General features: G+C 40.2%; 1 protein-coding gene and 1 pseudogene across 4 annotated transcripts in view; one reads left to right on the top strand and one right to left on the bottom strand.

The window, feature by feature from the left end:
• Positions 1-26,718, bottom strand: part of PCBD2 (pterin-4 alpha-carbinolamine dehydratase 2) — a 46,933-nt gene that overhangs the window by 12,760 nt on the left and 7,455 nt on the right. The window contains exon 3 of one of the 4 annotated variants that reach the window (XM_070570962.1): positions 1,898-2,080. The exons of the other annotated variants lie outside the window; for them this stretch is intronic. Within the exon in view, the coding sequence (XP_070427063.1) occupies positions 1,898-1,942 (45 nt within the window). The 5' untranslated portion in view covers positions 1,943-2,080. The remainder of the gene's footprint in view (positions 1-1,897; positions 2,081-26,718) is intronic. 4 annotated transcript variants of the gene reach the window in all.
• On the top strand, positions 17,668-19,451 carry LOC139075415 (small ribosomal subunit protein uS8-like; annotated as a pseudogene).

The following is a 26,718-nucleotide window of genomic DNA, read 5'->3' on the forward strand; positions in this document are numbered from 1 at the left end:
ATTAGCTTTCCAAAGTCTTATGAGGTGAAAGGTATGGCAAAGACTATCAAAGTTTTCTGCTTGTTTTGTTTTAGCAACCCTTTAAGAATTACAATTTAAACTCCTTGGTATTGTCATTCTTAGAAGATTTATAAAAACTCAAATCTATATAGAAAAATATCCCTAGGCTTCAACTTGATGCATTCAAACCACTGAGGTATATGGAATATCTGGCCAAATATATTTTTTTTCCAAATACATTTTAAAAATTGAATAATATGGAAAACGGCAATCTACTCCCTACCTTTTTCTTCTTTATAGTCAACTGCCTCCTTTTAAGAGAAGCTGCTACTTACCCTATATAATTCCAGTTTATATCTGACATGAAACTGTCTTGCTCTATTATTATAATAAAAAGAATCTACATGCACTTAATTTTAAAAAGAGAAAGAAAGAGAGAAAAAGCTTCTGTTCAAATTGGGACATGTTAAATTAAACTGAAAATCAAGATCCAGTACCAATAACCAAAAGGACAGAGGAAGAGGACGAGCTCTCAGGGCAGAAAGAACGCCACTCCCCCAGCATAGGAAAGGGGCACTCAAAAAATATTTTCAAGAAACAAAACAACACCTAATTTGGCTTAATGGCACAGTAAAAACATTTTCTGCAAAAAGTACACATTTTGTAAAACAGAAGCTCATCGCACTTCACATCACAAAATATCTGATGGTATAAAACGGTCTGCACAACATCAACAAATTCATGCTTATCCTTTCTTTTACTTACTTTTAAAAGGAATCAATTTGGCTTTTAAGAGTTTTTAAGTACGGTTTTGGCAACATTTGCCAATATTTTCTGTAAGAAAAATACATCACCCAAATATTCAAGCCTGGTCGGACATCCTGATAATTCCGCAGAGGACCTCCAGTGATAGACGGCTGCAATGCATCACTAGAAGAAAACAGGCTGCCAGACCCACTTCTCAGAGAACGGTGCCAATCCAGAAGAAGCCCGGTGCAGAAAGAGACCATCTCGCAAGTCGTCTGTATTTATTTATTTCAAAGTGCACACACAGGTTGTGAACTTGGAAAGGTCCCTGAACCTGTCAGTTTTCAGACACTAGGCTGACGCAAACCACAAATATATTCAGAATTCATCCTCAACCTGTTATGATGAGGCTTAAAGACAGATCTATTCTTACCCTTATAGACTGAAACTAGGGACTTGCTTGTTTTTGTGTTTTAAATGGTATTACTAAAGAATTTTTTTTAAATCTCAGGGCTTGAGGCACACCGAGAGTAAAATAAGCTTAGCACTTACTATTTTTTTAGTATCAAAAGACTCACAAGGTCTGGCGGGGGTGTCAACACATCCTGAAAAGTTCTAATCCCAGCTCTGTCGCACTCTGTGGCCTTGAGTGAATCCTGGATCTCTCTCACCTCTCCTAGTCTGCAAATCGGAGGCTCTACGACTTCTGAACTTCACGGGGAGTCTGAGGAGGTCTCACAAAAACATGCGGAGTGCTTTGCACGGAAAATGTGCTACTGTGGACACTGAAAAGCTTCCAATTTGCTTGACTCTTACACAAAGTAATGTTAGGCCATTTTCTTTTAATCTAGGAAAGTTGCTCTATGTGGCCAAATAAACTTAGTCGCATCCTGAATACAGATGAAAGTTTGTAAGTCTCTGTGTTAAAAATTCACAAATAAGGCTAATAACTCAGAAAACAGTAATGAATAGAGGAAACATTAAAAAGAATAAACGCTTACTTAAATGCATTCTTTTTGAAATATTCCTATATAAATTACCTTAACTTCAGCTGTTGATCAAGTAGGGTTTTTTTGGTTTGGATTTTTTTTTTTTAAATAATTCACAAAGTCCTGAAAGAAAAAAAAATGGTTTGTTTTCGTGAACATACATAAACAGGAAAGTTTGTTTTCTCCTCCTTGGAGCAGGCTCCCATCCAGTTCCACCAGAGCAGTCACCTCCTCTGTGCAGGTGAGGGCTGATGGGCAGGCAGCACGCAGCAAAGCTTCATCTCTGCACCAAGGCCTGCAGAGCTCGCTTACAATCCCATCAGAGGAAAAGAATGCAACTGGCTCTAAAACACGGGGACAAAGAAAGCGTGTAGATATTGATGGAGCGGGAGTGCACTGCCATTTGATGCAACTGCTAAAGAGAAATTCTTCCCTTTTGTTTTTAAAAGTTTATTATTTCATACCTTATGCAAATCATACTTCATACATTAGGCAATAATATTTGAGAAATACTCAAGTCAAATTAAAGGCTTCAATAGCCTTGCCAAAAGCACTGTGATTTTCCTATAAAAAAATTATTCCAATTTGTTGATCTTACATAGGATGAAACATACTGTAACAATCTTCATAATTTATGTCCTGTTGGGACACAATGATTTAAAGTAACATAATACAGAGCCGCATCACGGCTAATCTAAACCACCTGACCAGATAAACACCAGCTTCCCTTCTCTCTTCAGCAAGGGCATTTCTGTTTATTGTCATATCATTTCCTCATTCTAGGAACATGCAGAATAAATGCAGCCAACCTGCATTTCAGTGGGAGGCTGAGCTGGCCTTTCCCATGTCAAGAGGCTTGTGCGCACACAGGTACCAGTACAATGTCAAGGGCTTACAAGACAGAAAACAATCCAAGAATTCCACCCTCAAAATCATTTACAGCAAGGCAAATATGGATTCATCCAGCACAATCTGGACCAGGTGTGGTGTTATAAACCACAATCTTTTGGGTTTTTTTTTTTTAATGTCACTGAAGAGGTAATTCTTTAAAACAAATTATGGGGCTTACCATGAGCCAAATTTTTATAAATGCTTCAATCATGCCTCTTGCCATGCTCACAGGCACTTATGATCTGATTAACCAAACTGAAACGCCCAAATTAACCACCCTCTTTTGGGGGCAAGGGATCTTGGTAGAAGAGAAAGACAAAGAGCCCATACGGCACTACCCACGGCCATCTCTGGTACACTACTGCATGGGCAGATTTCAAATTGCAAGGTTTCTCCAGGGTCCAAATCCCTTCCTCCTCCTCACATATGCAAACCTTACTGGGCCGAGGGAAGTTTTTAGGAGGACCTAAAGGAAAGGTTTAAAGTTTCAATCACGAAAGAAAAAGTGCAGGAACACATGTGCATTCAGCAGATAACAATTCACTAAAAATATTTTAAATCAAAACAAAACGCCTGTCTGACCAAATTTTTATAAACTTGGTTGGAGAAGAGGAAAACAAACAATTGTTTAAGGGTGGTTTCAAATACTGCTTTCTGCTATTACTGAAAATTTTCAAAGCTTTTCATGCTCCATTGGAAACGGCTCTGCTTCACAAGCTGTTCTGGTTGGTCTTGCCAAAGAAATGGTCTGATACACTTTATTACAAGTTTATCGATTTGCTTACCCAGGCAAATATATATAATTATCTTTGCCCAAAAAGACCAGGGTAAAATAGGATGCCTCCACTGAAAGCAATGAAATTACTAAAGCACAGTTGGATGAGGCAGGACTAGCAGATACTAGGCATCCCAACCCCAGCTCCACTCAAGTCCACACTCAACATCCTAACTCAAGTCTACCAGTCCCAGAATGGGCAGAACCTAAGCCAACTTGACCAGCATCATTTTTCAGTCCGTGTGTATCTGTACAGGAATGAAGACAGCAAGTAGTTACATTTCTGTCACAATCTGGAAACTTTGGCTTGGGAAAATATCATTTTGGAATATCTTTTTTCAGGAAATAGACATTTAGTAACTTGGATTTGAACTTAACACTATGCACATTTGTAAAAATTTCAGGCATTAGATCACAAATCTGCAGAATTATTGAACATCCAAGTTAGTGCTATCAACAGTGAATTTTGGTAAAAAGCGGGTCTTTTTTGCCCTAAAGCATTCACAGCCTGGAATGAGGCCCTATTTGCTAATTCATGTTTCCACGATTTTTGCACCTTATGTATACTTTCCCAGATTTCCAGAACCACTTCAAAATCAGGTCACATAGCTCTGAAGTCACGGGGGCTTAGGTCACCATGGGTTACTATGGCCTCATGCATAAGCAGAGATTCTCTGATGACAAAGGGCCTTATCACTGGGCTACAGTGTGACTGTCTTCAAACCCTCACTTTCTCATAATTCTTAACCTTCATTTTTTATTAATCTATATACCAGAGTTATCCCAGCAATTCCATTTTTAGATCTATACCCTAAGGAAACTCTCACACCTGTACAGAAGGAGATACAAGAATGCTTGCTACAGAGCTGACAGTAATAATGAACATCAGAAAGAATCTAAAAGTCCATCAATAGAGGAATGGATAAAATGTGGTTAATTTACTCAAACTTTATTTTATTTGCAAAAGAACAGAACATGTTTAAAATACATTTCCTATATCAGAAGCTGTACAATGAGATGGGAAGAGAATAAGTCTAGGAATCTAAAACCTGAGCTCTAGACCCAGACCTTGAGCAAGCTGCCTGACCCAGCTGGGTTGAGAATCCCACCTGGGGATGAGGAGATGATGTGTGCCAATCACATAGCACAGTGCCCTCATACACACAGTAATGTTCAATAAAAAAGAATACTAGCTAATAATAGCATCATCATTGAGCAGGCACAAGGAACAGGATATCTCTGATTACTTTCTGATTATTTCAGTATCGACTATAAATTATTTTATCCTTTACATGGAAACATATGCGTAGACTCTTTTCTGATTAAGTAACACCTTCTGAACATAACTGATTCTTGCTGACTATGGATCTTAGTGTATCTAAGTGCCTGAAATACCGCTGATTCTCATTGTTGAGTTGTGTGGACAAAGAAAGAAAGAGGAGAACACAACAGGCATTTACAAAATAACTCCAGGCCAGGCACTCACACAACCCCTGGAACAGGTTGATCATTCCCACATCAGAGGAGAGAATGAGGCTCCGAGATGGGAAGTGATGTGCCCAAAGTCACCCACCCTCATGAAAAGTGAGGCTGGGATTCGAATCCAATTATGTCCAACTCCAAACTCTCCATGTGTGTGTTTCGGACAAATCCCTGATGTGAGATTAAACTTTTCTCATTTATTTCTTTTACCTAAAGCTAACTATAGCAAAAATAAGTTTACTGTAATTTTTATTTTAAAAATTTAATAAGAGAAAAATAAAGCATTACAGAGGGTTTAGAAAAAAAAGAAAAAAACTATTACGTATTTTGTTTTTATTTTCTCCCTGTGCCCTTTTATCCACAACTGTCATGATTATATTCATTTATTGTGTATTCTGAATCTTCTCATAACAATAAAACACCTTACTCATTTCCCATGTGGCTCCTGGTCTTCCTTACCTATTTTTAGAAGCTGCACAATCTCACAGAGAATGGTAATTTTTTCTTTTAGAAACTATTTCATGTAAATGGTTCAATCATGTAGAAGAGAAACACGTATACCAAATATATCTTTTCTAAGCCAGACTTTCTGACCATAGAGATTCTTAGAATTCTCTACCAGTAACACATTGCAGAGTTTCAGGGGCAAAATTAGAAGAGCAATTGTATAATCAGGGGGTTAGGGAAGGGAAAAAGAGAAGTCGTTTTCTCAAATCCTTTTTTTCAACGCCCAGAGAAAACATGAGACAATACGATAAAGTCCTCTTGAGCTGAGCACCTACTAAAGCAACCAGTTAGTTCAGGTGTGAGCAGTCTGCTGTGCCAAAACCATGACAACTGTACCTGTTAGAACAAATACTCCAGCCACCAAACGTGAAATGGCAGGGACGCTGCCATCAAATCTGCCAGCGGCAGGCAGTGTGCCCTGTGGAAAGATCCCCAGAGTAGACTTCTCTGCGACTCAAGTTCCTATCCTCAAGTACTTCTTCCAGCCCACACGTACGACTGCCACCCAGCTTTCACACTCAGCTCTCCTATTTGTCCAGGACAGGACCACTCACTGAGGGGCTGTGAGAGGCCAATGAGTCAGGATGCAAAAGAGCTTTACGTATTTCCGTCTTTAGTGCTTACAGAACAGAGTACTGCTCTGAGATGATCTGCATCTTAAATTTTCAAAATTACGTTATTGGTAGAGTTTCAGAAGGAGGTCAAAGTCTCCATTACCCTCTGGGTCTCCCTAATCTTCCTCCAGCACCCAGTGCGAACTTGGGGGCCATGCCTACCCTGGTGTTCTGAGATGGATTCTTCATTGAAACCTTGAGAATTATGACCAGTTAGTTGCAAATCCAAGATTATAATAAAACAAAAAATATGATGAGCTGTGAATGTGGGGAGTGGGCATGAGGTCAAAAATAAATTGAGGGTGGCTAAAGAATCCAGGGAAAAACTTTCAGAAATAATCAACAACTACAGTAAAGTTGCAGGGTACAAAATCAACTTACAAAAGTCTGTTCCATTTCTATACTCTAATAACAAACGAACAGAAAGAGAATTAAAGAATACAATCTCATTTATAATCACAACAAAAAGAATAAAATATCTAGGAATAAATTTAACCAAGGAGGTGAAAGACCTATACAATGAAAACTATAAGACATTACTGAAAGAAATCGATGATGACATAAGAAATGGAAAGATATTCCATGCACAGGGATTGGAAGAATAAACACAGTTAAAATGTCCATATTACCCAAGGCAATCTACAGATTCAATGCAATCCCAATCAGAATCCCAACAACATTCTTCATAGAAATAGAACAAAGAATTCTAAAATTCATATGGGGTAACAAAAGACCCCGTATAGCTAAAGCAATCTTGAGAAAAAAGAACAAAGCCAGAGGCATCACAATCCCTGACTTCAAAATATACTCCAAAGCTATAGTAATTAAAACAGCATGGTACTGGTACAAAAACAGGCACACAGATCAATGGAACAGACCTGAAAGCCCAGAAATAAAACCACACATCTGTGAACAGCTAATCTTCGACAAAGATGCTAAGAATATACAATGGAGAAAAGATAGTCTCTTCAATAAATGGTGTTGGGAAAACTGGACAGCCACATGCAAAAGAATGTAAGTAGACCATTATCTTACACCATCCCCAAAAATAAACTCAAAATGAATCAAAGACTTGAAGGTAAGACCTGAAACCATAAAACTCCTGGAAGAAAATATAGGTAGTACACTCTTTGACATCGACCTTAAAAGGATCTTTTCGAATACCATGTCTTCTCAGACAAGAGAAACAAAAGAAAAAAAAAAAAAAACAAGTGGGACTTCATCAGACTAAAGAGCTTCGGCAAGGCAAAAGAAACCAGGATCAAAACAAAACGACAATCCACCAATTGGGAGAAAATATTTGCAAATCATCTATCTGACAAGGGGTTAATCTCCATAACATGTAAAGAACTCACACAACTGAACCACAAAAAAACAAACAGCTCGATCAAAAAATGGGCAGAGGATATGTACAGACATCTCTCCAAATAAGATATACAGACAACACTAATCATCAGGGAAATGCAAATCAAAACTACACTAAGATATCACCTTACACCCGTTAAAATGGCTATAATCACTAAGAGCAAAAATAACAAATGTTGGAGAGGGTGTGGAGAAGAGAGAACCCTCATACACTGCTGATGGGAATGCAAACTGGTGCAGCCACTCTGCAAAACAGTATGGAGGTTTCTCAAAAACTAAAAATAGACTGACAATAATGTACAACTGAAATTTCACAAGGTTGTAAACTATCATAATCTTAATAAAAAGAAAAAAAAAAACCCTAAAAGTAGAAATACCATATGACCCAGCTTTCCCACTACCGGGTATCTATCCAAAGAACTTGAAAGCAACAATTCAAAGAGACTTATGCACCCCTATGTTCGTTGCAGCATTATTCACAATAGCCAAGACATGGGAGCAACCCAAGTGCCTATCGACTTATGAATGGATAAAGAAGACGTGGTAGGGGCTGGCCCAGTGGCGCAGTGGTTAAGTTTGCACATTCCACTTCTCAGCGGCCCAGGGTCCGCCAGTTCAGATCTCAGGTGCGGACATGGCACCACATGGCAAAAGCGATGCTGTGGTAGGCGTCCCATGTATAAAGTAGAGGAAGATGGGCATGGCTGTTAGCTCAGGGCCAGTCTTCCTCAGCAAAAAGAGGAGGATTGGCAGTAGTTAGCTCAGGGCTAATCTTCCTCAGAAAAAAAAAAAGAAGATGTGGTATATATATGCAATGGAATACTACTCAGCCATAAAAAAGACAAAATTTTCCCTTTCGCACCAACATGAATGGACCTGGAGGGTATTACATTAAGTGAAATAAGCCAGACAGAGAAAGGCAAACACCAAATGATTTCACTCACATGTGGAAGATAAACAAACACACAAAGAGAACGGTTCAGTGGTGACCAGGGGGAAGGGGGCTGGGGGTGGGCACAAAGGGTGAAGGGGCACATATATATGGTGACTGACAAATAATAATGTACAATTGAAATTTCACAATGTCGTAAACTATTATGCACTCAATAATAAATAAATTAAATAAAAATCGAGGGTGTTTCTGAAAGCAATGCACAATCCAGAGAGCGATGCCTCACGAGACCAACAGGGTTGGAACTGGCAGGGACTGCAGCAGTTACCTGGCCCAAATCTCTAAGGCTCAGAAAAGCAAGCCTGACAATTTTCAGTTTGAATTCATCCTCTTCACAAAAGAGGTGTTCTACTTCCACTTTAAGTTTCTCTGGGCCCATGCAGAATGTTATGGAAAAGTGCCTGAATAGCCCTGTGATACAGAAAGACCAAGAAAGGAAAGCGTGCTTGGGGTCCAGGCCTAGCACCCCCACCTTGGATAGTCACTCCCTGCCTCAGCCTTGGCTTCCTCACATGACGGGAGAGGGTGGACCAATGATGGCAGGGTTCCTCCCAATGTGTGGCTTGATGACCAGCATAAGGAGATAAGTGCTGTGTTCCCCAGTGATTTAAAAAAAATAAAATTCTTCTCATAGCACAGACTGGGGTCTCCCTAAGCCAGCAATCATATTGTTTAGGAAGCGAGGGTTTGTTTTTTTCATGGTAGTTAGGAAAAAATCTAGAGTTGTCTGTCCGGCATAAATGACGTATTAGGGGTCTCAGAAGTGTTTTTACAAGCTCCAGTAAAACTTTAAGGTAGTTAAGTGTCCAATTTATCTTTCAGTTTCACATATTGTGAGAGCAGACCCCCCAAGTCACAAATGTCTGTCTCAGCCTTTCAGAAAGAGCACTTTCGAACCTTACATGTTTCATCTTTTGCCTTCCTGAGATGCACTGAAGGTTAGGCCTGGAGATTGTGACGGTGGATGCTGCACAGAATTTTAGTAGTCTCTGTTTTTTTGCATAGACTGGGTTGAGTCTGTATCACTCTTCCTCCTGATTCCCTCAGATTTCAGTAAAGCCCCTTTCAAAGATCATGAAGTTCCTATGACCCAGCAGACGTCCCACATATATTACATGGGCACAACAGGTTACGGATACAGAATCAAAAAAAAAAAAATCCGAATATGAGAAAATCAATGGCTACATTAACATAAGCTTGTAATAAAGTGACAAATTCTGTCTAGCCACCTTCTGCCTGTGTACCACTTTCTAAGAAGGCAGGGCAGTACTGAAATAATGACAGCTAAAAGAAACTTATGTATGCCTACTTTTGGAAGGTCCCAGATTGGTGTTTTCTCTAGAAATTCAATACTATTTGGTATTTTCTTTCAATATATTTCCTTTAAACAGTAAATATTGTCAGGTATATTCCAAATATGATATTCTTAAAAGGCTAAAAACACACGTACGATAATGAATTTAATTTAAGAAAAATCTGCTCACAAATCTGACAATGGAGAAAATGAAGGTTAAATTAATACAGCCAATATTTATATTACTCCATTTAAGTAAAGCCGTTGGATTTTAGAAGTATAGGGAGGCCCTACTTTATTAAAAAGCTTAAAAAATTATAGCTAAATAAAGAGTTTTTTGGTGCAACACCTCTCTTTTGCCACTTATAATTTTATAAGTTAGTAATAAATGACTTTAGTTACGTCAAAACAAATGGGAAATGGTTTGGGTTTTAATGCAATTTTTTAAAAGCTGGTAATAAATTTCTTTAACAGCATTCTAAATATATATATATTTAAAAAGTAATTAAAATTTCTCAACCTAATGCTTCAATTTCAGATAGCATTCAAGCATTCCTAACTTCACAACCTCCTAAGGCTACTCCTCCCCCCGCTCCCCAACACTCCCTCACCACCAGCTTCCCAGCCTCTACTCACACAAAATTAAGTCAAAGGTTAACTTCCATTCTAAGTCAAACTCTAATCCAACCTCTAATCCTGTGCTCCCAAAGTGCCCCCCCAACACACAAAACCACCACATAAACAGTCTTTTCTCCAAAGTGGGAGGGTTCACAAAAGGGTGACAACACTCAACAGATAGTGGAAATCAGCTATAAAACTCAAAAGGTCCTCTGATACCACACCATGTTATAGACACAAAATGGTTATTCAGAGAAAGAGCTACTTTAGTATATTGCTGCTGCCACTTCTTAGTGAGAAACTGACTTTTAAAAGCTGGTCAAAGAACCAAGAGAGGCAAGGCTAATAACACCACTGCTGGTTTCACTTCTGACACCCAAAGTCCATGGCCATAGTGATGGACCCTGAGACGTGCTTTATGACAAATACCCAAAGGCAGTGATGTCGCAGGCATGGAGATTACGGGAACTACAGACTAAGGATCAAAACCTGGAACCCCTAAACTCACAAAGTTAAAACATTTCCTCGTGTGAGAAACACAACCACCGCTAACAATTTTGGGGAATAATATTTGAGTCTTGGCTCAAATGGATAATTTTGTTCTGCACCAAAGACAATTCCATTCAAATTCCCAAAGTTTACGAGCAGATTCATACTAATTTCAAGACATAGTTTCCTTCCAAACCCAATGAAATGAAAGGCAGAAACCAGCAAAAGAAAAAAAATTAAATAACATATATAAGATGGTTTGCCATTTTATGAAAAACAAATGAAGAATTACATTCACATCGCACTGACAAACTGAGAGGCTGCCAGTGGTTTTCAGGGCAGATGTAACATTTTAACAAATGTGATTGTTTGTGAACGAAATAATTCTGATCAAAAACTTAATTGTAGCCAAAGTGAGCCCTGGGCTGTGTCACCATAATCCATTCTGACAGGAAGCAGTGAGTGGAGATTCCTACTGTGAACGGAGCACATGTGAAAGGTCAGCTTTGGCCTGGAACTTCAAAACCGTTAACGTGTAAAACAGTGTGCATTAGAGCCCGGAACGGCTAACCACTGGATTAGCGGATGTCCGCTGTGTGGGTCTGATGTGCTTTTGGCAGGTAATGGTTAATTTGTAAATAGGCAATGTATTGTAACTTTCTTCTTCGCCTCTTCCCGACATTTACTAGCAGAACTTATTCTTAATTATAGCCCCAGAATATCACAATACTAGATTTATAACACAGTCTCATTACAACAAAGTTTCTTACTTTTAAAATAAAACTTATTTTTAATAATTTAGTGAAGGGAAAGTTGCATGTATTTAAAAAGTGTTTGTTGATATAACCAATGAAACAATTTTTCATGTAAAATGAGTATCTTTGTTCATTCAACAGCAACTATATTATGACAGCCAACATTTGCCAAATGAGGATTTCATTAGAAGAAATATACACTTCACTCATATATTATAATCTGAAAAACCAATTACACAACACTATTTTGTATGGCTTAAAACAAAATTCTAAATAAAAATGCAGTTAATACCAGTTTTCATTTTTCAACACGAGATGTTACTTATGAAAGAACAAGCTAAATATTGCCTCATAAGCAATGCATGCAAAAGTACTTTATACATATTTAGTGCTATAAAATTGGTCCGTTTGGCTTTAAATTAGCCATTTCTCCCATTTCTGAACCACTTAAAGTAATATGGCATTAATGAGTGATAAAAGCTGGCACTGTGCACTTTAATGATTATTTTAGGATTTAACTCATTTCTGAGTCAAGGGAAAATAATATACTTCTCTCTGAAAATAAGCAGGTCTTCTAAAATAAGTTTCATTTCTATTCTCAAAATCGGCCTTCTAAGGTTGTGTCTTCGGCCATTGGGCAGATGCAGCTCCTGGGCCCTTTGTAGGCTAAATCCAGGGATCCTGAAGGTGGCTACATGGCAAGGAGAGCGTCATCGTGAGCAATCTCATGATTCCTACCCCCTTCAGAAGGTCACCTGACACCTTTAGAAACAAAATCACATGTGCTCCTAACTGCAGTGGAAGACTAAGGAGAAAAAGAATCGTGGTCAGCAGAACAAGTTATCAATTTCTTATGTTTTTGCTTTCCATACAGGATCTGAAATCTTTAACGTATTTGGAAGTTTCAGAATCTTCCTAACGGTCTGCCCCCAAAAGTATGAGATATAAACATTTATACCAATCTCCCGCTCTGTACCAAGCATCTTCTAGGACTCTAGGCCCTGGGACACAGTCCATCCCTGTCCCTCAAGGAGCTTACAGTGTAGTGGGAGAGGGCAGAAAGGTCAACCATGAAGACCTGGAAAGTAAAGGAGGGAGAGGAGGAAGTCATCAGGAAGGGCTGTGCAAGACAGGTGCTAGGCACGCCCACCGTATATTCTCACCCCTCCTTTCCACAGATGTCCAAGGAGAAATTGCAACAGCAATCCTGATGCACAAGAGGGCCACCTAAGTTACCCTAGGAGCTACATTTATCCTAGGTACACAAATAAAGAGATGTCACAGTTCACAAAAAAATATTTCACAAGCCTCCAAACTGGTCATTAAAGAATTTGTTATAGTTATGTGATTAATTTCACCTGGTAACACACTGAATGTCTATCATTTTAGCCTCACTCCTAATTGGTTTTTCCATCACCATAACCTTTTCAACATATTAATTTTTGGCTTCCATTCCACGTCCTGGGTGAGGCTCAGGCTCAAATAAGCTTATGAACTTCCCTCCAGAAAGATAATGAAGAGAGCAAAAAGCACCTCCACACTGAGTTCCAACTTAAGGTGGGTGTGCACACTCAGGGTTATGGACTCTGTGCTGAAGTGCTACATGCTGCCCCACCCTCACTGCCAACACTTATGATTCTCTCATTCAGGAGCAAGGTTATTGGCTAAGGCAATTACACCTACTGATTACAAAAGAAATGTTGCTTATTTATTAATTGGCTTATATTTGCTGACATGTCTTAAAATACTAAATATCCAGAAGGTTGAACTTATACTTTAATTCAGTTCTGGACTGTGAGTTATTTTTCATATATACAACGAAATATGTTACCAGTTTCTTTTTAGGGATTCATGTTCAAATGGGAGGACATCAAAGAAATTAATCATTCAATTCTTATTTGTAAGAGCAGAGTCTCTGTAACTTGTAAATTATTTGGATTTATGGTGAATCATTATTGTATTCATAAATGCTGGAAAGTTGGTGAACAACATGATATAATGACACCGAAAAATAATTTTATAACTGCAGGTGTGCAAATCATAACATGTGGGAGATGACTCAAAGGATAATGGGGAATAAAACAGTTTAGGAAGGGTCACATAAAGGAGGGAAAGGGGCGAGGGCACGTTCTCCAATTTTCCAAGATGTCTTTAAAACCAAACTATTCATTTACAGACAGATGCAGTGGAGCAGTCAGGCATGGGCAGCAGAGTCAACAGCTACGTTTAAACAAGCAAAGGCAAAATGTTCCATAATTTACAACAACCCAATCACACTGCTCATTCTTTTGAGGTTAAATGCTACTGACATAAGCTACACCTGAATCCAATCAGTGCAGAGACGTTGAGAAGATTCACACGAAAGGACTAAATTTGTCACAAATGGGTTGGTTTCCGATCTTAATGTAGCCAAGTTGCTTTACTCTGACCTCCATTGAACAAATCAACTTAATGGGCACTAGGAGTGCTATAAAACTTAACAATGGAGTGATTTTTAACTTTTAAAATATAGTTATGAAGCAAAATGTTGGATAGCTTCTACAATACTGGAAATCAAATTAAATCTAGATGTTTTTTAACAGTCTTGACAGATATAATCCTAGTTACCATGTAAATTTATGGTAAGCTGCTGTGATATTAGCCACAGGTGCTACTTTTAATATATGAGCCGCATCTGGCTGGGAATAGAATTTCTCAGAGGACTGAAAATGACCTCACTATCAGACAATGGAAGGGAAAAAAACAAGACCACTGTGGCATATAAAAAGCTGAAGATGTGGTCCACAACTAAATATTTCACATAAAATTCATTTTAACTCTGCAGTTGTAGGTTAAAGGATATTATGCTTTCAATATTTAAGAGGCGTAGATATATTTCAACCAAATAGCCAAAAGATTAGGAATGTAAGACAGTTATGAATACCCTGGCTACGTATATAATACTAGTTTTCCAACCTTTGATCAATGTCGGAAAAAATGATGCACTAAGACTTGAAAAGAAAATTCTTTCATGGTTCCCAAGCACATGACATGATTAGACACTACCAAGCATACCAAACCAAGATGTAACAATTACTGATCTCTATGCAGCAACAACTCTCCAGCGCCTGGCCAACATCACCAGTTATGTTTTTAAAGTTCTTTGGAGTCATTCATCACACCCAAGAAAACATTCTCATCAGGTGAAATTTTTTAAAAATCCGTACAAGTAATTACCATTCTGAGTTTGAGAACTGGCATATCACCCACAGACAAATACAAAGAGAAAACACAAGTTTCTCTTACCTATCCAATCCAAAAATAAAAAGATTAATATGCATAAAACATACAATTGTTTCCTTTTAAGAAACCTTTCCTGAACCATTCGAAAGCCATCATTTGCCAGAGAACTGGCAAGTGTGGAAATGTGATAGAGGATTTACAAAGATTTAATTTCCTATGAAATAACTCTTCCCGAATTAAACGAGCCTTTTTTATCTGAAAAAATCTCCAAAAGAGAAACATTTCTATGAAAATATTCCCTCCACCATTGCACTAAGCTGTGAGAACAGTAGTTACAAAACCCTATAACATAATATTTTCCTTCTGACCTTCTCAAGTAGCTGAAGGGCTTGATTTTTTAGCTTCAACAGATCAATTCAATCTGGGTGATGATTTCTATTTACTTTCTTTTAAAAAGTAACTGGATCTACGCCTGATCTCAGTGGGCATCAAGATCCTGAGTATCTTTAGCAAAAAGAACCTGGTATGACTCCTTGATACGTTTATGATCAACCGACAGCATTTATATGGAGAAAAGGTAGGCTCACAAAGCCTTGTCTGTGGAGACGGTTAGTTACTGTAGAAATGTTATTGGTTAAATTAAATACGGTCTTTCTGTTCAATGGAGTACTATATATATTCCACCATTAAAAATCATGAAGTAGAATATTTTACTGACAGGGAAAAATGTTCACCATACATGAAGTGAAAAAAGCAACTGAGCAAAAAACATCTACAATATGACCCCAAACATATATACATACACACACATTGTTTTTTAAATAGGAGAAAGATTACAGGGATATTTTTCTTCCTTGTACTTCTCTGAGTTTTCCAAATTATAAAATATATTATGCAATCAGGAAAAAAACTGTTGTATTTATTAACAAGTTAAACATACCACACAAATTTAACATGGTGCCATCATTCCCATAAGAGTGAGAAGCCTAGCTGATCTCTGTGGGGTATGAGTAATCCATAAACGTTAAACCTTTCTATTTAAAGCTTGCAGTTTTAAACAAATAGGAAGATGGAAGAGACTCATTCTCAAGCTCACATAACAAAATCATACTTTAAGACATTCAGAATTACAATCACCCTCTCTTCTACACATCTGTATCCACAGCCGTATGGTTAGAAGCTCAGAAAGCTGGGGTCTCTCAATGCAGGACACATTTATCTTCTCTATGCAGAGTTCTGATTTGCCAAGTAAAGATTTTTAGCTGCTCTTTGCAGACTTTCTATCTGGAAGTGACTTCCCCCTCCAAATAGAAGTTGACTTCCAATCTGTAATTGACTTAGGACAAATAACTGATCAATCAAGTATTATAAACTAATGCTTTCAGGGGCAGGGCATGGGGAACCATGTAGCAATTTACAGGTCAAATTCCTATCAGTAGCAGCTACCCTTTTCTTCAAAATATGCAAAGAACATGTAGCCTCCTTTAAGCCCTCCAAAATAAACATTTTTTTGCTAAACAGAACAAAGAAACAGACTCAGTTTTAAACAGAGTTGTTCATTCAAAGATCTGGGACATTCCTCAATAGAACTGCAATCTGCATCCCGAATTATCCCACAACCCTTCAAAACAGGCTTGGGTTAGAGAAGAGGAGCTGTGGCCCTAGGGCAGGAAGGCTGGCCTTGGAAGGACAGCCCGCCACCTGCTTCCTCTGTAAGTTTGAGCAGTCCTTAACTCCCCGGTTTCCACCATTAGCAAACTGGGTTACTAACACCTAACCTTGCAAGGCTGCTGGGACGCCTCAATGAAACCACCTCTGTTACTTCACAGGTCACCTAACAATGAGCTACTAATGCCTAGTAGACACTATTACACTCATTAGTTCATAAAATACTTTGTGACTCTCCAAACTGTGACAAAGAAAACTGATTTGGCTGCATTTCAGGTAAATAATGCAACTTTAAGAGTTACCTGTATGCAGAATGACCTTAAAGCAACATTTTTACATCAAAATTTCTAAAAATAATTTCTAAAACATGTATCCAATAAATTGTTACACTTCTCTATCTAGAATACCACCAAGTTATGATTAAAAAAACAGTCAGTAGGGCCCATGTCATGGCTGAGAAAAGTTCGGCATGCTCTGCTTCGGCGACCTGGGGTTCACAGGTTCAGATCCTGGGTGCAGACTTACTCCATTCATCAGCCACACTGTGGAGGCATCCCACATACAAAAAATAGAGGAAGACTGGCACAGATATAAGCTCAGGATGAATCTTCCTCACACACACACACACACACAAACACAAAACCAGCAAAGGGTGCTAAACCAGTGGTCACAGAAAAGGAAAGGAAAAAAAAAGCATCCACAATTAACAGAACTGTCTTGAAACAGAAATGAGTGCATAATCAATAGCAGGTAAACAGGCCCATGGCAGTCTCCCACTGTGATACTTTGTGGAGTCTTGGAAGACTGTGCCATGGTCCCTCAGGACACCAAAATTCACAAAAGCCTGGTTGTGGGTGGCTGAAGTTATGGAGCCAAAATACTGAGTAAATGCCAACCTCAGTCTCTCATTAATTACTTACTAGACAACTTACTAGAGGTGCCACAAGTGGCCCATTTCCTTCTCTGCTACTTCAAAACTGCCTGCAGAACAAAGGCATCATCAATGCTATTCTTCTGGGAAGTGCACCAGGGCACTCGGGTCATCCCATCATGCACAGCAACTTAGCAGCCAAACAAGCAGGTCCTGTTAGGAACCATCTGTGTGCAGGACTAAGGAAATGAGGGAGAAGAAAAGTCCCTGGTGAGAAACGGTTTTAGGTCATAACCTATAGGAGACAAAAAGATGAAAAACATTATGTTCCCCTGGGCTAAGGGCACTGACTAGGATCACCTACACTGAACTCAATCAAGAGACTTGATGTATTCAACATATACCCAGGTAACACTGGGCTGGGTACTGCGGGGGAGGTACACATGCACAAAACCAGTCTCTGCCCTCAAGGTCTTATATCTTAGATGGAAAGAGACAAAGGTAGTTACAATTCTCTGTTGCATGATCTGAGCTGCACTTAGTCACAGCCTAATTCTGCCACTGGTTCATTGTTAACTTGGGCAAACCACTTCATCCCTAGGGCTCAGGTGCCTCATCCCCTCTAGCTCTAATGTTCACAGGTTCAGTATCAACACGGCTGAAAGGACACCACAAACAAGATAACCCAAGGGCTGAATTCTAAATGGAAAGAATAGACAAGAGACTAATGTATGTTGGTATAAAGATCAGTATAAGGCACAAGAGCTCCACTTCCTCTCCAGGCTGGCCTGCACCCCCACCCTACTCAAACCATCCTCGCTGTGGTCATTGATGACCTCCATGCTGCTTAATCCAGTGGGCATCCTTTGGTACTCATTTTACTTGGCATCTCAGCAGAATCAATTCTTCCCTCCTTTTTAAAACACCATCTTCTTTTGGATTCTGTGATACAACACTGGCCTGATTTTCTTCCTATTTCACTAACAAGTCTTTCTCAGTCTTCTGTCAGCTCCTCCTCTTCTATCCAACCACAAAGTGGACTGAGTTCTGAGCCCTCTTCTCTTCTCACACTACAATTTCTGCCTGAGTAATCTCATCTGCTACCTTGGCTTTTTTCCATACACCCCTATGGCTCCCCTGTTATCTACAACCCAGACCTCTACTCTGAGTTCCTAACTCAGACATAAAACTACCTTCTTGAAGTTGACATTTGGATGTCTCACAGCAACTCACACTTAACATAAATGTCCAAACCAGAAATCTTGGTCTCTGCATCCCACACTTCCCCAGCTCAGTAAATGGCACTTCCCATCACCCAGGTCCTCAGGTCCTAAATCTGAAGGTCATTCTTAACACCCCCTGCTCTTCTTCCATCAACACTCCTGCCTAAAACTTTTTTTTTTTCTGTTTATGTATGCATTTTCTATAAGATTTAGGTGTGGTTCCACTGGTTCCTGCTCACACAAACTCCTAAATACGGCTGCAACCTGTATACCTCTCTGCTTCCCCGCTATCACTGCCCCAGTTTACAATCTCCTGCTGTGTCCACCCTAGTGATGATGTCTCACCCGGACGAACACAATAGCCTCCTGACTGTTCTCCCCTTGCGACTTCTGCCCCCATCCAGCCTTCACTCCATCCTCTAAGTCCCCTGATTGGTCTTTTCAAGAAAATGCATCAGCCCTTCACCCACATCCTTCCACAAGGCAGTCTTTTTTTTTTTTCCTGGTTGGTCCTTAGAAAGTCTCGCAATAGCCCTCTGCTTCCCGTAACACCGAGCACTCGCCCCTCATGTCCTCTTCGTGCCATCTTTCCGTGCCGCCATAATGGTGCACATGAATGTCCTGGCTGATGTTCCCAAGAGCATCAACAATGCAGAAAAGAGTGGCAAATGCCAGATTCTTATTAGGTTGTGCCGCAAAGTCATTGTCCGGTTTGCAACTGCAATGATTAAGCATGGTTACATTGGCAAATTTGAAATCACTGACAATCACAAAGCTGGGGAAATTGTTGTGAACCTCACAGGCAGGTTAAAAAAGCTGGGGTGATCAGCCCCAGATTTGATGTGCAACTCAAAGATGTAGAAGAACAGTAGAGTAACCTGCGCCTATTGGTTTCTTTGGTTTCTTGTACTGACAACCTCAGGTGGCATCATGGACCATGAAGAAGCAGGACAAAAACAGAGGGGAAAATCCTGGGATTCTTTTCCTAGACGTGTAATAAATACGTGCAAATAAAATGCCTCAATGGACAAAGAAAATGTGTCAGCTTATTCTCTATCACAACACTTTTCTGTTGGAGAGGCAGCACCCCTGCTGGTAAATGGTAGGGATTAACTGGGTTGGAAACCTGACTCCACTGCTTACTAACTGTGGGTCCTTGGGCAAGTCACTTCATCTAAACCTCAGTTTCCTCACCTGGAAAATGAGGACGCTTCTCTATTTCACAGGGTTTTGTGACGATTAAATGAACAAATACATGTAAAGTCCTTACAATATAGTGCCCGGCCCAAAGTTTAAGTGTTCATTAAACATTAACTATTAGGATTTTCCTTCATAGCACTTATCATAATTTGCAATCACATGTTCATTGTTTTCTTTGCTTATGCTCTCCCTTCCCTACTATACTATAAGCTCCAGGAAAATAGCTGCTTTGCTCACCACTTACACCCCAAGTGTCTAGCACGGTGCCTAGCCTACAGTAAGTGAGCAGTAGTTGTTTATTAGTGTTGAGTGCATAAGTCAGGAATAACTTTCTAGAAGTGAATGGGATGTGGACCAATGCAGCTTGGACAGGTGGGGTGGAGCATAGGAGGGAGAAGAACAGCTTGAACAAAGGTAGAAAAGAACTGAAACGAGATGCTAAAGGTCTTGGCTCCAGTTCCAGCATTGCCACTAATATTTTGTGCTCCCCCTATCTGAACCTCAGTTTCCCCACTTCTTCAGTGAGGGGCATGACTAGGTGACCTCTCAGGTATCTCACACTTCTAATATCTAATAGAGTAAAGAGGCCTTTTACAGAGAAGTAATGAGGTAGGATTATGGTCGGATTGCGGGCAGCTTTGAAAACCTCTGAGAAGATGATGTCTTATAAGAAGGAACTGGGATTTTTCTGAGCAGAGACCAACTTGGTCCCAACAAAGTGGCATGCAGGCCAGTGAAGGCAGAGAGGGCCTGGAGGGAAAAGGCTGTCAGGAAGCTCCCGTAGGAACTCTAGGGGGAGGGAAGGTACACCCAGACCAGAAGCACAGTCCTGGTGAAAGACCCTACAGGAAGACTGACCAGTTCTTAGTGACTTATCACCAAGATAATTCTTCAGTTTCAGATATGGGTGTTTAGAGGATGATGGTACTGCTGAGAGAAGCAAGCAAGTTGGAGGAAAGAGAGACAAGAGTTTGCTTTCAGATACTCTAAGCCTGAGGCAATGTTAAACCCAGGGAGAGAGCACCACAAGGACCCTCCCTGCCAATCTTTAGCCCAGCTCACTGAAACAATCTTAGGGCCCTCATTTCCCCAACACATTACAAATAAAATGTGCCCTCTTTGGCCCTGTCCCTGACCTATGCCATCTGCTGACCCCTCCCTCAGCAGCTTCCCTCAAAAAACCCCTCAGACCTTTGAAGATTAACTCAAAACTCCCCTTCTCCAGGCAGTCATCCTGGAGTACACCTTCTTCAGCTTATTAGTACTTCACATTTTAGTGCCTAATTAACATGGAAATTTAAAAAATCAACTATCTTGTACAATTCAGATGTGCCACCACCCCCAAGAAAACTGGGAGCTCTTCTGGGCAGAAATGGATTCATGTACTTCTTTTGAATTTTCCTCCTTCCTTCGGCCCAGAGCAGTGCTAGCCTCTCAGGGGTTACCAGCTTAAGAACCTCACTGTGCTCAGTGATCCCACAAGAGCTAGGCTCTCTGGCTCTCAGTGGGGAGACCATGTGGCTCCCAGCCCCGACTAGGTCTGCTCCAGGCGCCCAGGACATGTCCACAGCCAGGGCTGCAATAGCAAGGAAAGGGCATTTGAAGTCAGTTTGATGAATTGATATGGTAGAAGGCCACAACTCTGCCTTGCTGGCTGAGAGCACAGGAGCAACCACTCATTAGCAGCATTTGCTGCTTTGATAGGATTGATGTTAATGATACAATTAAATGACCTCTGATTGCTCAACAGTGATACCTGAGTCACTCCTAAATAAGTACTTTGTTTTAGCTGGTCAATAGTCCCTTTCGCAGGGAAGTATTGTCAAATCCATTTAAGGTAGAAAAGTAATACAAGAGGTAGTCCTCGGAAAACAAGATAGTTCCTAGAAAAAAAACAAAAACATCTTTCTGTATCACAGTAGGATCTAAAAATGTTGCTGTAGGAACCAGAGATGTGAGTTTGGCCCCCACTAACTGTAGCATGACCCAGTGTGACCACAAGCAATCCCATGATCTCAGTCTGGTTCAGTGTCCTTCTGTAAAATTCAATGAACTAGTTAAAATGGTTCATTCCAGCCTGGATCAGAAGGGCAATATGATGGTTATCTGCAAAACAGGGGAGAGGATGTACTGCTTTGTTTTGTTTAAAAGGATGTAGAAAAAAGAGCAGAACACAGAGAGCACAGAGCCAGGGAAGAAGACCCTCACCCACCTGTCCACACTGGTGGGTCAAATCCCTCCTGAGGGTGGAGGGCAACTGGTCACCACCCGGCCACAGAAAGGTGAGTGCAGCATTGTCTTCGCCCCTAAGAAGAGTTGACTAGCTGATAAGGCTGCTCCATGAGGCACCCAATTTCCATATTTTGAAACAGCCTAATGCAAGTTTATATGTCACGACCCTAATGCACCAAAACTCTATTGACAAAACTCTTGCTGTGCAAACCTGAACACTATTGATAATGGCTGTACTAAAGCAATGGGCTGGCATACCAAAGAAAAACAGAAACACAACAGAAAGAGCAAGACTAAAATACTTGTAAGTTATTATTTAAGGTCTCCTTTAAATTATTTTCTGCAATTATTGAGCCAGCAGTCCATTGCTATTAATTCATATTCAGCCTATTTAAGCGGTACCAGCAATGCAGGCTGAAAACAAATGCCTCAGTAATTTCCTAACTTTTGAGTGTTATTTTCTTGTCAGTTAAATTTAAAGCAACCCATTTGTGACCACATTATACCAAGTTAATCTCATCTAAAGTGCTTCACAAACCCTAACAGCTACACTAAGGTTTTATACTAATGAAAGCAATTTACATAAATGAAATTTATGTCAATGCATTTCATGACAAATTTTTTACTTTATAATGATTATAGTACTTATATGATAACATCTGTTGATATTCACAGTCTAAACCTGGCAAAGATTTAAACCCACAACATTTTCCATGCATCATGTACATTATCTGTGAAAAGCAATAAAAAAAAGCAATGAATGCATTAATCATACCAATATCATCTGCAAAGCATAAATCTGAAATACCTTTCACGTCAGCCCAAACTGCTTTTTATTTTTTACACACCTGATTTTACGCCATCTGTATAAGGGCAAGACAAAGACTGTTGAGGAAATTATATTTCTTGGCTGTTTGACTTTCACAAAATACTCAGGCTAAGTTCTGTAAACAGAAGATTTACTATACGACTAAGAAAAAACGATGCAGTTAAAAGTCCATTTTTATTAAAGGACGGTGTAATGACCATAGCATTTTCACACTGCAGCGTGGTGTCATATTTGTATTTTGACACCTGTTTTACATTTCCCCTCGTCTATCTATTGCACGTGTTTTTACGAATACACATCAGGTCTAAACCTATTGTATGACATAAACAGCAGCAGCAAGACTCCAAATGATAACATTTTAGGCTCTCATTTCCCTACCCTGGTGGACACCAACACTGATGTGCCTGGTACCACCTGACAACATCAGGATGGTCCTGCCCAGGGCTCCCTGGAACTCCAGGATGACTCCAAAGTGAACACCAACACGAATACACCACACAGATACTTTTATTCGCTTCTCAAATTTTAGGTACAGTTGGCTAAAATGTGAGTGTCTACTACCCATTCCAATGACAACTATGGACACTTCCTCAGGTTTCCACTTGGCTGTGGTTACAAAGCCCATCAGTGAGCACATATTAAGCACAAGCTACTGTGTGTGATAACCAAACAAATTTTCACTACCTGGCTCCGAGACACACGTGCATTAGCCTCAGCTTTGGGAACATCCTCTCTGGGACGGCTTCCCTACCCTCAACAGCAGAGTAAGTATCTGCTTTCAAGCGTGCTCAGAAGTGACATTCATATTATTGCATTACTGACTCATAACTTTGATGTGCACCAAATTTTGGTGCATGACAATAAACAATAAAACTTGAACTGATTCGTTCACAGTAACAGCTGCTGAGGCCCATATCCTACAGAGGACTGTTAAGATTTTCATGAACAGTTGTCTTTCTTCTGGTATCATCAAGCCTTTGACTTCACTAAGTGTTTCAAAATGTTAACCATAAGCCTATTATCAAATTCCTCAATAAAACATTTTTATAAACTAAGTAAGCAACAGTAACTTTCAACTGCTCTACAGCAGGAGCTCCAGGCATAGGAAGGGAAACATTTCACAAACCCCAAACTCACGTATGGTACTATTGCTGTTAGATGCACAGAACCCCACCACCACCACCATCACCGCCATGGCCTAGGCCATTCAGAAGGCCCCTCCCCACTCCCCACTCCAGCTCCAGAATCCTTTTAATGGCAGCAGCTACAGCAACCAAAATGTGATGAACAAGATGTAGAAAAAATAAAGTTTGTACCTTGCCCTGCATGAGATGCTACATTTTGACAAGCTATTAGACCATGTAAAAGTGCCATTTCTATAGGTCAAAACTGGCTAAATATCAGCCAGTTCATAGGATTTAATCTAACAAAATCGAATGCCCCGCCTAAGGAAGCAGAGACAAGGTACAGGAGCTACTCCAGGAATGCAGGAACTACAGTTCTTTCCCACAAAGCTCTGTCCCTTTCTCCTGAGTCAAAAGTGCTCTCCATCGCCAATTGGAAACTCCTTACATCCGCTACCCAGAATTCTTCATTCACCCAAAAGGTACCAAACCAGGGCAGGTGCCCTACCACCACTGCCTACTTATTCCTGATACTAAGTTTGTTTCCATGCTGAACAAGGGTAGTCCCAGTATCCAGCAGTGAGAGAATGGGGACAGCCTTCCCAGAGGGTTGTGTCACTGCCTGGCCAGTCTGGGTTCCTGCCCTGCAGAGCTCCACCTGCTGGCATCTGGAGCAGCTGTTTCCTGGGTTCCAAAGCCTCACCTGCTACACCTACTTCCAAAGCTAAAACTTTCCTGATTTTGTAAGCTTCCCACTTGTCCCTATATATGACAATACCTAACAAAATTTATCTTTATAGTATGGTCACACTCACATTTCTAACTGGCATTTTATTCTTTTAATGCAGTCACTCCGCAGTTGCCAAATACCTACAAATAAATTTATACGTCACTTAGAGATCTCTCCCTCTTTATGTCTTCATGAACAGAAAAAAACAAAAACTCCTTTACAAATGCCAACCCCACCCTGCCAGAATCACAGCACTCCCAGTGTGGAAACTTCCTGCCTCGGGTCCTGGCACTGCCACGCTCTGACTGCTCACCGAGACTCACCATCAGCATCGCACGGCCCACCAACCCACAGCACACTGCAGGTCAGTGCCATCCACCACCAAGGAGAGACAGTGGACCAACAGCAACCAAAACCTATGGCCACAGCATCCACCTACGCTGTTAGAATCCCTTGGGAATTTTTGCATTTATAATCTGTTAAGTATTTGCACCCATCTGAGCTATCAAATGAATGTGGACTATTTGGAACTAACCATATCTTGGAATAAAACCTCTAAGAGAAAAAAAAGTTCAAATGTATTTTGCTGGCTATTTATGATTATAGCAAAACCTAGAATAACCCAAAGCTTTGAGAAATAGGTTTTTCATCCAGGGTCACTGAAAATGTTTCTAAAATATATGGTTCATTTTCTATAGTAACAAAAAAAATTAATTCTAAAGCAAACTTGTGATACTATTTCACACACTCTACATACGCAAACCATTTAAAATCTGTAACAGCAAACCAAATGTAATCTTACTCCTGAAGATTAAAGTAAAATGAAAAGACTACATAAAGAACTGAAAAACGAGGCCAGCCCTGGTGGCCTAGTGGTTAAGTTCAGCACACTCCACTTTGGCGGCCTGGATTCAGTTCCTGGGCACAGACCTACACCACTCGTCTGTCAGTAGCCATGCTGTGGTAGTGGCTCATATACAAAAAGAGGAAGATTGGAAGCAGATGTTAGCTCAAGGCAAATCTTCAGGAAAAAAAGAACTGAAAAATGTTCATAACCTATTGAGCAAACGAAACAGAATGTATTTTTTACCTATATGTTCAGCAAAGACTGAAAAAAAATATATGTAACACCCAGTGTGGGCTGAACTCTCTTAAGGGAGAGAGGGGACCAGTTCTGATGGTGGCTCCCTCCAGTTTATAGAGTTGAGGCCAGGAAAGGTGCTGCCACTGCCAGGAGCACATGGTGCACAGAGGGTCTTCCCTAACTCCCACTAACAGCAGGGTTGCAGCAAGATCTTACCAAGATGTGCACATGCACCTGGAAATGCCTGCACACAATAAAAAATTGTAGGCCCACCGGGCTATAAGGAACATCTTCACATATCCATTTTGCATACATTCAGGACTATATCTAGAAGATAAACTTCTAGATTAGGAGAATGGGTATGTGCATTTTAAAAGTTGACAGACACTGCCCAATTGCCCTCCAAAAAGATTATATTAACCATACTCCCACTCTTCACTCTCCATCCCCCACATCACAGCTGTACTTCCCTCCTTACCAGCTTACCATGGTGTTACTCCCTCTCCTACACACGACCTTATTTCCCTTGCCCCTCTGTTTGTCCATTGCACTCATTTAGCAAAAGTTCAGCCCTTGTTAAGCCCAACTCTGCACCTACTTCAAGCCTGTGCCTAAGCCCCTAAACATGGCTGGACAAAACACAAAATCTCCACTTCAAAGGTTTGACCATAAATCTCCAGTGACTCTGAGAACTGCTCAGCAACCGGCCACATTTCTCTGGTTAGTTCACTGTCTTAGTCTCTATCTCCAAGATGACTATTCCACTCCTTTTCCTATCTTCCCAAATCTCCAACACTCCTCCCTCCAGACCTACTCATTCTCAATTGATGACCTCACTAAAAAAATAGAAGCAATCAGGAGAGAATTACCTCCTCTTCTCTGGACAAATGCAGCAACCTACATGCATCTATATGCATATACTCTGCCTTCTTTCCTATTACAATGGACATACCCTACCCTGTGCCTCCATCTGTCCATTCGTCCCTGCATTCTCTTGATGATCCAGGACTGTGCTCTCCCAATTATCCCCTGACAACTCTCAAACTGACATCTCCAG

The sequence above is a fragment of the Equus przewalskii genome, chromosome 13, assembly GCF_037783145.1.
Source record: "Equus przewalskii isolate Varuska chromosome 13, EquPr2, whole genome shotgun sequence".
Lineage (NCBI taxonomy): Eukaryota > Metazoa > Chordata > Mammalia > Perissodactyla > Equidae > Equus > Equus przewalskii.